Raw genomic sequence first — 14,946 nt, forward strand, 5'->3', positions numbered from 1 at the left:
CCACTATGAGTTTGATTTTATAACTGAAAACACTCCTAATGAGTACAAATAGGCCTTGGTACTAATATGTGAAATACAGACAAAAAAGCTAGCAAAATGGGGAGAAAGAAGAAGAGTAAAGGACTGGGTAATCCAAACCAAGATAAGCTTCTTCAGGTAAATAAGGGCCTGTTATAGAATAGTGATCCCTAACTTGTAATATATATATATATATATATATATATATATATATATATATATTTTTTTTTTTTTTTTTTTTTCACAGCAAAATTGAGAGGAATGTCTAGACATTTCTTATACATCCACTGCCTCAACACATGTATGGCCTCCCCATAAACAACATCCCTCACCAGAGTGGTATATTTGCTCCAATTGGTGACCTACCATTGACACATCATTACCACCTGAAGACCACAGTTTACACTAGGACTCAGTCTTGATTTTGTACATTTTATAGTTTTTAACAAACATATAATGCCGTGTGTCTACCACTATAGTATCATACACAGTAATTTCACAGCCTAAAAATCCTCTGTGCTCTGAACTATTCATCTCTTTCCTGAAATAACCCCTGAAAAATCTATGTAATATGTAATATATGTAATATCTCCACAATTTTGCCTCTTCCAGAATGTCAATGATTGGAATTATACAATGATTGGAATTACACCTAGTGATACAGTATGTATGTCTTTTGTCCTATAGTCCTTGGATATTCTTTTCTTTTTTTTATCTTTTTTTTTTTGTTCATTCATTTTCTTTTTGTTCTCTCTAGTTTTCAGATTTGGAGATTTGTACTGATATAACCTTAAACTCAGAGATTCTTTCCTTAGCTGTGTCAAATCTACTCATAAATCCACCGAAGACATTCTATATTTTGGTTATACTGTTCTTGACCTCTAGCATAACATTTTTATCTTTTCTCAGAATTTCAATCTGATTACATTGCTCTTCTGTTAACACATGTTGTCTTCTTTGTCCTCTAGATCTTTTAGCATAATAGTTGTTTTAAATTTCTGACCTGATAATTCCCATAATCCTGTCTTATACGGTTCTCATGCTTCTTCTGTCTCTTCAAATTGTTTCTTGCCTTTTATTATGCCTTGTAATTTTTTCTTGATAGATTGACATGATGTCTTGGATAAAAGGAACTAACATAAATAGGTGTTTAGAAACATAGTGGTGAGGTATATAGGGTGAGATGTTCTATAATCCCATGATTAGGCCTCAGTCTTTTAGAACCTATCTCTGACTCTAGATTGTGAACGTTACAAGTGTATCTCAGCCTTTTTTTCCCCCACCATTGTTGGGACAGGATAGCTAGAGTGAGTTGAGTTGTGTATTTCCTTTCTCCATGTCAAAGTCTAGGCCTAAGGGGAATCGGGTGTTGTCCTTTCCTTCTGACAGGCTAGGACAAGACTCCCAGCAGGGAGTTTCTCCAGAGGGCACACCTTATTAAGAACAAGTGCTCTAGCATATTCCAAAATGGTGTGTCCCCTCCTCCTACTAGAAGCACCAGGTATTTACTGTAAGAACATGGTCAGAGTCCCTAAGGCAAAATTTGCAAAAGTGTGGGTCAAACTCTGATTGGCTGACCCAGGAGTTTTTGATTGTCAGACTTAGCCATACTGAATTTCCAGTACTTTATCAATTACAGTTCAAGTTTTCCCACCTTGCCATCAGTTTGCAAGGTGTTTTGCACTCATCTCTGCTCCAGTAAGAAGACTCCCATTGTGGCTTTCCCTACTTGGGACACCAGTTTACTTTGTGTTCTCCTCTGTCAGACAGAGCCAAGAAGAATTGTTGATTTTCTAGTCTATTCAGCATTCTGCTAACAACTGGCAACTTCCAAAGTCCTTGTATGCAGAATCATAACTGATGTCAATCTGCAGCTCTTTCAGAAACAATCTAGTAATTTTTCAATGTAAAAAAAAAGATGGTTATCTATTTCCCCAACTCATAATAGTAACAATTGGTATTCATTGAGCACTTACTACAGTGTTCTGTTTTATATTTAATTTATTTATATTTTAAAACTTTTTAAAGCAGGATTTACAATTACCATTCTCTTGATGAGGAAACTGAAACACTCAGACCCTGGAAAATAAGTTTGGTTCCCAACAGGTGGAAGAAGATGCCAGGCACAGTTGGGATAGTAGACATGCTTTATTCAGAGGTAGTAGTAGTCCCCTAATTTCCAATGTTCGGTTACCCAGCCCTCTGAGTCTTTCCATAAGCCCCTTTTATATGCAGGCTAAAGAAAGCAATTGCCATCAGGTTATATAAATGGGCACATGCTCACAGCAAATGTTTCTGACCTTAAGTACATATGCTGAATCAGGTGTTCATGACCTTAGCTACATACTAAAAATTTACCCTGCTGGAAGCCTCAGTAAGGGAGCCTAACTATAGCCATCTTGGGCCTGCCATACAGTAAATTAGATAAGTTTGCCTTTTTTACTAAGTGATGGAGATGGAATTTGAACTCAGACCACACAACTTTAAATCCTTTACTCTCATCTGCTTTGTCTTATTGCTATCCTACAATATGAGAATTCTAGTATCTTTAACTTGGAAAAGGAGTCACATATGCATAGGCTAAACTCAATATACTTGAGTCTCCCAGGTTCTCTTAATCCACAGGCTGGAAATCACTCTCTTTTATCCATTCTTGCCATAAACATTTCCAATTTCTCATCTCCACATTAGAAACATTTGAAAATTTGAAACCTCAATTTTAGGATCACACATTAGATATAGCTATAAATAACTATGAACTTAAGCAATCACTACTTGGAAGCAAACATGCTAATTATACAATTATTCTGAGTCATTTTAAAAACTACAGTGACACTGCCCACGATAGTAATCAATCAGAGAAAGAAGCACTGCTCTTGCACTCATCAAAGGAAGTACTTTGGAATATATATTTTTGTGTTACAAATTTAATTAGGAGAAGTAGACCTATGGGCCATTTTCTAAATCTGTCATTTTGGTCTCTCTTTCAAGTACAATTCTGGTACTGTTCTTCTTTCATAAAAAAATAGAATGATAAAATACTTGATAAACTACCCAAATCCTGTCTACTCTTTATGACCCAGCATAAATCATCATTTCTCAACTTTATCACCAGTTCTGACTCACCCAAGGAATCACTAGGGTGTGAATCCTTGTACCATTCTCCTTGCTATTATAGATTTTTATTATGGTATTCATCAGTTTATATGATAGGTCTTTGTAGTCCAGATTCCTCCACCACATTGGAGATTTCCTAAGGGAAAGAACGTTTTATCTTCTTAGCTTATTGCAGAATATATGCTGCATAAATATTTAAGGGATTAGTATAAAGCCCACATGACCTGTTATATATGTTTTCCTCAGACAAGAATTCTATTTCTTCTGAGTTACAAAACACTAGATCTTCTGGATCTGGAAAAAAATTGTAAAATTGTGAGAATTTGTTTTTTTTACACTGGAATTTTAATAATTTGTTTTTAATATTCTTCCTCAGATTGACGGTATGACAAAATATGAATTGGACTCCTTACCAGGGGAAAAGATGTGTACTCAAGGAATGCAGAATAAGGGATAAAAGATGACTTTGAGTCAGACTAGAATTTCCATTTGGTTCTAACAACTACTGTCTGTATGACTTTAAGCAAGTTTTCTCATTTGTAAAATGAGAGATATTGTCCACTTCTGAGATTGTTTGAGGGATCAAATGAGTTAATACTTGCAAACAGTGTCACACAGTGCTTGGCATACATTAAATGCTTAATAAATGTCATTCTATATTTTAAAACTCAACACCCAATCTTAGATTGGGGTCAGCAGAAGCAGACTTAGAGACAAGAATTTATGTATAGCAATTTACAAAGGAAGTTTTTAGGGGAAAAAATAGGGAGTTGGGGGAAAGGGCAGTAAAAAAGAAACAGTCAGACAGAGATGTGATTACAAAGTCCTACTGAGGCTGATCCACAGGGATCTGTGTCATACCTTAGAACTTGTTCTAATCTAAGAAAAGGCACTGAGATTTCCTATCCCTGCACTCTCTGGCATTGGTTAAGGACCACTTCCATGGAAGTAAGCTACTTCTAGCTCTCCACATGAAGCAATGTCAGTAGCCTGAGGGTTATTGTCCAAAGAAGAGTTGCAGGTGTGGACCCTTGGAAGAAAATGCATATTTAAGCAGGGAGAAGAAGTGCACAGGTACAGGAAAGAGGATATGAAGGGACTTGGGCAGAATACCATACCCCAAGGTATAACTGTCAGGCATAATATAAATATTTAATAGCATGGCATAGAGACAGATAAATAGGTTCAGATCCCATCTCCTCCACTTTCCTGGACATACAAACTTGGATAGTTCACTTAACATCTCTGAATCTTTGTTTCACCATTTATAGAAAAGGGTAGATGACACCTATGAAAACTAAATGAATTAATAATGTAAAGTAACTATCAGAGTATCTGACATACTCATGTAGGCTCAGTAAATATTAGTTCTCTCTATCCTTTCAAGATTCTTGATCTAGCCCAAGAATGGATTGGAGGGATCATGGTGAATAAATGAATTTGTAAGTACTCACTCCTGGTATAAATTTCTTCAGACAAACTCTGTCTGAAAGCAAGTTTGTTCAAAGGTTATTTCTCCTATGATTTCTTCATTCTTTTGATTATATGAAGAAAAATTTCTTTAAGACTCATGTGTCATAATATTTCTATGTATCCTCTTAAGTTTACAGTTTCTAAGAAGAAATGAATGCCCTGAACTCAGATACAGCAGGTATAACAGAATTAGCAAATGAGAGTGGCCAGGGAAAATCAGGAGGAGCTTTGCATCGCTGACCAGCAGGAAGCCATGAGAGGAGATCACACTGTCTCCAGTCTAAGTTTTGGTATTGAGTTAGTCATTCCTGGGACATCTGGGCTCTCAACTTCAAGTCAGTGTTTGCACTAGAAGCTCTCTCAGATAATTTCTAGTGCTAAAACTTTATCATGTGTCTTTTCAAAACCTCAACTCCTTACCTGAATCTAGGGGATTTCTCTGTAGAAAAATCCCTTTATGGTATAAAGGATACAGAAGTCCAGGGAAGGGGAATGATAGCCTGGATTGCTCAGAAAAGTTCATAAGGGATTAGAACTTGAGCTGGTTATTGAAAAGAAATCAGCATTACAAATATGGTTATGTTTGAGGATATATAGTGGAAAAAATTGTAAAAATCAAAAATATTAATATATCAGGAGTTATGACAGGAGGGTGAGGCTTACTATATGTAGTATTTTGAGATAATCGTGGAAATATAACTTGGAAGCAGATTATGATGGGTTCTGAATAGCAAGTAAGGAATTGTGACAACCTAAAGTAATGATACGCTCTTGAAGAATTTGAAAAGCAAAGGTGGTATTGTACATGATACCACTGGATGATGTGTAAGATACGTCAGAGCCATAAAATATTGCTGGATAAGAAATCTTTTAGAAGGCTGCCACATTGCCCAGTTATACATGAAAAACCTTTGAAACTTGAGATTTTTGTACCATTCAGTTAATAATGTAAAGATATTGGTTAACCAGAGCACACTCAACCAAAAGAGAGAGAAAATGCAATCACCTCCAACAGTCCATTCCCACAGAGAGAACCTACAGGAAGTTGGATTTCCTTTGTTTATATAAGACTATGTGGCCCTTTGTAAATGTAATCACCTTCCCTTGTATTTGAGGGTGAAAGTTTGGGAGGAACAGGAAAGAGCTAAACTATAGCTTTATAGAATAGATAGAAAGTATTTGAAATTTAGCAATCTAAGAAATAAGAAGAGAATAAAGGGAGGAGGGGGAAATGGACAGTAAGTGTATTGGGGCTTTAAACTGGCAAGAACAAAGCACAGCCATTTTCTTTCAGAGTTGGAACTAATTTGGAAATAGACCTAAGAGTCAGGCAAATGATTAGAACAGTAATTGTATATATAGTGAACTTCAACAAGTGTGGTTTGATCTAAAGCTACAGTTGAGATTTCTAATGCTTCTCCTCATGTCTGAAAATCACAAAGACACTTTCTTTACCACTCCAAAGGCATTGTCTGAAAGGCAGATGCTCAACTCACTATGTACAAAGGGAATCACACCTTACATTAATTGTGCTCTGGTGAGATAAAGAGAAACTGGTTTCCAGATCTGCCTCTTGATGGTGGACCCTGACCATGTGTGCTCAACCCACAGAATCCAGAGCAGGAGATAGACACTGAGGATGGACAGATACAAATAGAAGGAGGAAGAAACTAAGTTTCCTAGACAAATTCCAGATTATTTATATCCCAGGTTCTGTGTTAATGGTGAATAACTTATAATAACTGAAATCCATATCACTTTCAGAAAGTGTAGAAGAGCGAGTAACTAGGCTTTGCAAACAGAAGCTCTTCCCATTTTTAAAAACTAACAATCTCATAAATATGATTCCTTTAGGAGGTGAAAATTGAAATCACAGACCACATGCCTACTTCAATAAAAATATAAATCTTTCTGTCATAATGAAAGAAAGTAGCTATTACTCTTCTAGAATGTGACTGATCCATGATTTTGAAGTCCCATGACAGAAGATCCCTCTGTCACCATGATAATCAAAAGTTCTGACTCTCCCAGGAGAACTCAGTGTTGTTCATCTGAAAAAAAAAAAAAAAGAAAAAAAAAACCTGGAATAGGATGTTAAAAACAAAACAAAAAACAAAAAAGAAAAGCTAGCATCTCATTTTCTGTTTTTTTTTTAATTTTTTTATTGATTGTTCCAAACATTACAGAGCTCTTGATAAATCATCTTTCATACATTTGACTCTATTGGGTTTTGAACTCCCATTTCTATCCCAAATACAGATAGCAGAATCACATCTGTTACATACTCACATTTTCTGTACTTGGCATTTCCATTCTCCCTTTGAGGAATATATAAACAACTTCTCTGAAGATAAATGTAACATGGGAAAGTACCAATAAGTTTATTTTATGGCTGTTGAAAAAAAAGTGTTATTGAGTCAATAAAATGTCTGTTAGAGATATAAAGGGAGTAGAAAATTATTAACACAGCAAAGGTAAGTTTTCCTAATATCTTGAATGTTCACCCAATCTATCATTACTGTATCACAGAATCTGTTACTCACGGAAATCAGTTTCCCTTTTATTTTGTATTAACACACACTAGTTGTATATACTAATGGATTTCACTGTGATATTTCCATACATGCATACAGATTGCATTGAGCATACTGAAATCAATTAATTTAACTTTATATACTGATTAACTTTTTGAGTTATGATATGATAAATAAATAAAAATGTATTTTAAAGTTGAATCAATAGATTAAACATAAAAAAGATTTTTTATAGGAAAAATGTATAGTATTTATATTTTAAAAAATAAAACATTTACCAATTTTGTAATGGTGTACTTATAAACTTAAAGATACTATTAAAGGTAAAATAAAAATGACCACAACCAAAACTAAATTTATGTATGATATTCAAGGACACTGGGAGGATTTTAGCAAAATAATTTCAGCATTAAATGCACCAAACACCCCAAGTCTGGTGTAGAATTAGAGAGAAAATCAAAATTGAAATTCATCTTAAAAACTATGTGGAAACAAATGTTAAGTATATCAGTTGAATAAAAAAAGACTGTCTGTCTACACTGGAACATGTTCTACTTGGGGGGATGTGCCCCCCCAAGTAAAAAACTTGAGGGATGTGGCCAAAATAGTATTTAGTGTACTTATTTTAACATTTACTCCTAAATAACAATAAAATAAACAAATAAGCTAATTAATTAACTTGGGAAGGCAGCTAAAAATTACAGAAATCATAAAGTAACAAGGGAAATAACTAATAATAAAAGAAAAATTAATGAAATGTAAGCACCACCAATAACAACCAAAACCTCCCATTTTTTTTTTTTAGATGCATAATTTCTGGGATGAGCAAAGGCATGGGGAAAGCTTTCCTTACATTTTATAATTCACTGAATGCAGATAAATGTTCATCAATAATAGATTCTTAAATTATAGTTAATTTATATTACAAAATTGTGTTCAATGTTTAAAATTGTACATACCAGTGACCACCATTGCTACCATTGTGACAATGCTCCTATAACCATTGGTACTATTTTCCTAATATTTTCTTTAACTCTATTTATTTTAAAAGAAAATAAAAACAAACTTGATGTCATTTTACCAGAAGTATCTGTGGAAGCACAAGTTTGATATGTTGGGTACATTTTTCTGTCACACATGAAAATGAATTGAAAAAAAAAATGACACTTTCAAAGCCCTTCCTTGACCCAGTCAGAACAAGAAAATCCAAGCCTCTCAAGTGATGCTAGCCAATCTGTTTACCTAAGTTGGATCTGGTTCTGACCCACTAAGCACAGTCCTTTATAACTTGTGAGGAGCTGGCCTCTGCCTGAATGCCTTCCTGAGCTGGGTCTGATGGAGACAGTGGGCTTGTAGCTGCACCAGCCACTCGGGAATATGTAAGAAGTGGACTAGTCGTGGAAAGGGATGCCTTGGGGGACACTGGAGCAGTTCCCCACTTCCCTCTCTACCAAGAAAGTAGAACTCAGCCAGGGAGATGGATGGAAAATAAGTCAAGTCTAATTCAAAGTTTCCCGAAATATGAGGAACTAGTGGAAGGGGATTGTTAGAAATATTCACCAGGCTGCACATGCTCAGAGCCAGTGCTCAGAGGAAGATTTTTCCAACAGCTTTGACCAAGAAGTCTATCCCTTATGAACATATTACAAAGACCTTCCCAAATTTATTGAGGAGGTAATAGCACTTCCTCAATTTAACTAGATAATTCACCAAACACTGGAGAGGATCCAAGTCCCCCAGGTGTCTCCAATGTTCCAAAGACCTTGGACAAGATTATGTTTAAGCATTGTGATGTGTTGTTATTTTTGGCTTTACTGATAGTCATTCAGGCAACCACTTAGCTGAAACAATTTCCTAAGCACCAATTCCATAGGCTCAGATTGTGCCTGATTTGCTTGAAGCAAGTTGAGAGAGAGGTGGGGAGTAATAAGAAGGCAGCTCAGGAAGGTTACCAGGGCAACCCTGCATAGGACGTGTTTGTTAACACCCCATCCTCTACCTACATCACAGTTTCCCTGGGGTTGCCACTGCAAGAGCTCTGGCCAGAATCTTCAACAACACAGTATATCTGTGAATGTAGAAATATCCTGCCAGATTCCCAGGGAGATGGAAGGACAGCACAGGAGCCACCTGAGAAGGCAAATTCTGGGCAATATGACAAAGCCCATATCTTGGGAATATGACCAAGAATCCAACCTTGTATCCTGTATACATTGTATCCTGTATCCAAACTTTGGAGGGTATTCTCTCCTAGTCTATTTTCAGTCCTCTTTTGGGTTCTGATGTATCCTGGCTCCTTCAAATTCAGGATAAGACTTCTGGATTTATCATCATAACTCTGAACCTGACCCCTTTTCTCCTTTTAAAAAACTTATTATAGTGTTTGCCTTATAAAACCATATTGCCTCATTATGGAGTGACTAGATCCTGGTACCTGGTATAAGAATGCTGGGTTTAGGTCCTGATTCTGAAATTCCATGGCTGTGTGATCTTGGCAAGTTTTAAACTCTATATGCCTCAGATTATCCATACATAAGATACTATATGTGTTTACATTAGAAAGTTGACTAAGGGAATGAATCTGTGTCTTGGTAAACAATGAATAAATGTTAACTATTAATGTTATTTATCTGCCAAAATAGTTACCAGCAAATTACCAGGTGTTTTAATATGTTTGGATCAGAACATTCTTTTCATTTTTACTAGAAAGGACTTTTTAGTTAATACTAATAACTGATTTTATCAAATCTTCAGTTTATAAAAGTCATTAAGACCTTTAATTTGAGTTTCAAATCTATTTTATCTAATTTGGGGTTATTTAAATTTAATGCCTTAAATTTTCTTCCATTATTTACACCATTATTATTTAGATGATAAACAATCCAGATAATCCTGTTCCTCTGTAGCACTAAAGAGTAGCATTAGCACTACAGGGACTGCTCATTTTATTATGAGTTTTTATGAATTTTCACATTCCACTTGATAGAATATATAGTTTATGTTTATATTTAGGAAATTAATCAAAATTAGGAAGAATAAACCAGCTATTGCCCTTCTCGGACTATTCCCTGAAGACCTTAAAAGAGCTCACTACAGGGATACTGCCACATCGATGTTCATAGCAGCACAATTCACAATTGCTAGACTGTGGAACCAACCCAGATGCCCTTCAATAGATGAATGGATAAAAAAATATGGCATTTATACACCATGGAGTATTATGCAGCACTAAAAAATGACAAAATCACAGAATTTGCAGGGAAATGGATGGCACTAGAGCAGATTATGCTTAGTGAAGCTAGCCAATCCCTAAAAAACAAATACCAAATGTCTTCTTTGATATAATGAGAGCAACTAAGAACAGAACAGGGAGGAAGAGCAGGAAGAAAAGATTAACATTAAACAGAGACATGAGGTGGGAGGGAAAGGGAGAAAAAAGAGAAATTGCATGGAAATGGAGGGAGACCCTCATTGTTATACAAAATTACATATAAGAGGTTGTGAGGGGAATGGGATAACAAACATGGAGGGAAATGAATTACAGTAGATGGGGTAGAGAGAGAAGATGGGAGGGGAGGGGAAGGGGGATAGTAGAGGATAGGAAAGGTAGCAGAATACAACAGCCACTAATATAGTATGTAAAAATGTGGATGTGTAACCGATGTGATTCTGCAATCTATATACGGGGTAAAAATGGGAGTTCATAACCCACTTGATTCTAATGTATGAAATATGAGATGTCAAGAGCTTTGTAATGTTGTGAACAACCAATTAAAAAAAATGTATCTTAAGAGGAAAGTGTGCAGTGCACTTTGTAGAAAGATCTCATTTCTATTATGATTCTTTTTTAAAAAATTGTGTTAGTTATTGATGGACCTTTATTCATTTATTTGTTTGTATTTGGTGCTTAAAATCGAACCCAGTGCCTCATTCATGCTAGGCAAGTGCACTACCACTGAGCCACAACCTCAGCCCCTCTATTATGATTCTTGATCACTCTGATAGTAACATACAATAAAACCATTGTGTAAATTGATGTCAAATATTTTCCCATACATGTGATATTGACCTTTAAACAGTCAACATCCCACAGTAAGTCAACACTGATAATTTTTAGAGGTATATATAGATGGAGAGACACAAGATGAAAGAAACCTTTTGAAGAACCAGGGAGGAATAATGGGCTTATTCAGAGGTTTGGTCTCCCTCTTAGTCCTATTCCTGCTGCAGAGGTCAAACACTTCCCTTGTGAGGCTGAATGACAATGGTTATGAAGACCTGGTCATTGCTATAGATCCTGGTGTGCCAGAAGATAGAAAACTAATTGAACAACTAAAGGTAAGATAGATGGAATTTCTTCGGTTTGAATTATGGAAAAGAAAAAAATGTTAATGGTGAATAATTGTTATAGAAACTTGGAATTCTCCATGAAGGTCAAAAGCAGCATGGTGCAGTGGAGACAAATGTTGGGATGGGCAGAGAAAGGTAGAGGTTCTACATGGGGTTCTTCCCAATCTTACCACAACACCTACAATAAGGCACAGGGCCTCCCTGATCCTCAGTGTCCTCCTCTGTAAATTAGTAGTTGTACTTATCTCTTTTTAAATAAGTGTTTAACTCATGGTATGCTAGAGGGAAGCAGTGAATAAAAGAAAAAAGCCCCTGGTCTTATGGAGTATATATATATTTTTTTCAGAGATCTAATTAATAAAAATTAGTAATTTAGCAAGCTGGTCAGGTGTTAGCAGGTTGCTCGGAATATACCAAATCCAGAGAGGGAGTTTAGAGTGTGGGTGGGACTGGAATCAGGGGAGAATTTTAGTTTAATGTATGATCATCATGGAAGACCTCAGTGATGAGGTGATGTTTCAACAGAGATGGAGGTAAGTGAGGGAAGAGTCCACTGACAACCTGTGGAATGGCACAGCATGGAGGTGACAGGATGCTTGCTGTGACCAAGGAAACCATATGGATGAATAGAGTTAAGCAAAGGGCTCTCTAAAGTTAGAGAGGAAGCAGGGCTCAGACCACAGGAAAGACTTTGGCATCTTCTCTGAGATGAGAATCCATGGAAGAGTTTGTCCAGAGGAGGTGTACACTCTCCTACATGTTCTGGGATGGCTCTGACTGTGGTATGGAAGAAATGGTGAAAGGCTTGCACTTGTCACTCAATCATGTATAAATACTATTGTAGCATAGAGGTATAAAAGGACCCAGGTAGAAAGCTGTAGCAGGTGAGTAGTGACAGTGATGAGGACAATTAGACTGTGGTAAAGAGAGTTACTGTGTATGATTCTGAACATACTCTGAGGGCATCATAGACAATATTTCCTGATGGTTTAGATGTGTGTGAGTAGGAGAAGGTAAAAAAGAAATGTAAGAATCAAGGAAGGCTCTACACTTTTGCCTAAATACTTGGAAGGGTGGGAGTCTTATCAATTGTAAGGAGTAAGTGGGAAAGTTGTTGGGAGATCTGGAGTTAGTTTAGAGTATTTTGAAATTAAAATGCTTATTAGACATCCAAGTTAAAGAGGCAGGAAACTGAAATTAGTGTAAAAATTTGTGTGTATGTAAAAGTTTGAGGGTCCTCAGTGTGTAAATTAAATGAGTTACTAGGTGGGTGCAAACAGAAGAGAAAGGCTCCAGTACCCTGATTTTAAATGAAGGACTTTGATTTTCTAAAGTTTTTCTCAACCATAAAATCTCACATAATACAGAGATTGGGCTTACTGTGATGTGAGTTTTTCTCTGTACATGACATCTATATGTACTTATTCCTCGTATTTAATTTCCAGGACTGTGTCCTGATGCTACTTTTGAAGCCTTCTTTGGTGATTCTATGGTTGCTATTTATTTTCATTCTCTATAAATTCTGTTACAGTTAGAGGTGTTTGCTTATTGGTACCTTTTGAATTCCAGAAAAGATAAAAATTCTTTTTTATTAGGGAATATGGGTTAGAACAGATAGCACAGCTAATTATTAATGATAGGTTCTTAGTGTTCAGGGCTAATTGAGACTCCAACATAAATGCAATCCCTTGGAGCTGTACAATGCCCTACCCACACAATCAAACACAGCAACCCTGCTCAATAAATAACTCAATTTGAACCAGTAAATACATTTTCTTCTTGTATGCAAAGAGAGCCATCACTTTGAGCAGAAGGCAGAAATCTATTGGGACCTAAGTATCATATCCCCCCGGCCTTCACCTCGCCCCGCCCCACAAGAAAGGAGAGAAGCATCCTTAGGAAACACAGATAATTCTTTCATCTGAATTAGGTCAATTTTAAACATTTCTGAACTCAGAAATCAGCATTTGATAAACTGTTTTGTTGGGGTAAAAATTTCTTAACCATGATCCTCTATTGAACACCAAAATGGTAAATTCAATTCCTTGCAGACAAGCCTAGATTTCACAGTGTTTTTTGACATTCTCTCAGCCCTCAACAAAGTACATACATTTATAGAAAGCAACTCTGTGAAACACATCCACATTACACAGAAAAATAAAACTGGGGTTCTGAAAAGATAGGTAGCTTTTCCCAGGTCACACTAAATACAATCAGAACTGAGATCCTGCTCATGAGCTTTGAAGACTGATAGATCTGGGTTTAAATTCTGACTTGAATAAAATGGCAAAAACCCAAAACCAAATACTCTTTCCTAAAAACTTATAAACCAATGTGGTCTTAAATCTATTCTTAGGGATACCTGAGATGTTCAATTTTCAACTTACTCTTTTCTGTGTTTTTAAATATTTCTTCTTAGTTTGAGAGTAATTACTTTTGCAAACCCTGGTACTTTCATCGTCTGGATTCAACTAGGTTATTATAGGAACTCTGAGAAATAATGTAGAATATTATTAAGGAATATTATGGGGGTTTTGCTTCCAAAAACTCAGTGTCCAATTATTAGTTATTCCAGGATACTCTGGGGATGACAGTCATCTAATCAAGTCTCTGACACCACTCTCAGACCTCAGAGCCCACCATTATCCAAGACAGCCCACTTGGACTATTGAGACACCAATATAAATGCAATCCCTTGGAGCTGTACAATGCCCTACACACAATCAAACACAGCAACCCTGTTCAATATATAACTCAATTTGAACCAGTAAATACATTTTCTTCTTGTATGCAAAGAGAGCCATCACTTTGAGTAGAAGGTAAAAATCTACTGGGACCTAAGTATCAACTCCCCCCAATCCTCCACCCTCTGCCAAAAAAAAAAAAAAAAAAAAGGAGAGAAGCATCCTTAGGAAACACAGATAATTCTTTCATCGGAATTAAGTCAGCAAATCAACTCTGCAGCTCTCCAAAGCCAGTTTTCCTAATTCTCAGCTGGTCCACTGGGCCTTTAGTTCTCTGAACCCTGGCCTTCTGACTTACCATGGTTATGAACAAATAAGGTTACTGACTTCTTATAGTACCTGTGAGTCAGCACATTTGACTCTCTTACAGATAGCCAGGAAGAAGTCTTAAAATTCCTGAGGAACAGTTCTATTATAGCTTTATGTTAAAGCAGAAATAATCACAGAGGAGCCTGTCTTGAAATAAAACAACACTGATGACAGGGATATTTCAAACTGATGAAGAAGCTGACATTACCATTTATTACCCAGGATTTTAGAATTATTCAGGGTCTTGATCATGTAGAATAAAACACCTTAAATGTGTTTTACCCATCAATTTCTCCCACTGGAGAGTTAAGTCTGTGGAGAGACAAGTTCTTTTATTAATCATTGTAACTTCGGGCTTAGTAACTTTATATAACTAAACATTAGGTGAAATTATTTCAGGT

The 14,946-nt window shown here is 36.2% G+C and overlaps 1 protein-coding gene across 1 annotated transcript in view; it reads left to right on the forward strand.

The window, feature by feature from the left end:
• The first annotated feature begins 11,321 nt into the window (after positions 1–11,321).
• The window catches only part of LOC113194866 (calcium-activated chloride channel regulator 4-like), a 40,856-nt gene continuing 37,231 nt past the window's right edge, over positions 11,322–14,946 (forward strand). The window contains exon 1 of the mRNA XM_077791554.1: positions 11,322–11,480. Within this exon, the coding sequence (XP_077647680.1) occupies positions 11,322–11,480 (159 nt within the window). The remainder of the gene's footprint in view (positions 11,481–14,946) is intronic.

This window comes from Urocitellus parryii, chromosome 11 (genome assembly GCF_045843805.1).
Source record: "Urocitellus parryii isolate mUroPar1 chromosome 11, mUroPar1.hap1, whole genome shotgun sequence".
NCBI classification, from domain to species: Eukaryota; Metazoa; Chordata; class Mammalia; order Rodentia; family Sciuridae; genus Urocitellus; species Urocitellus parryii.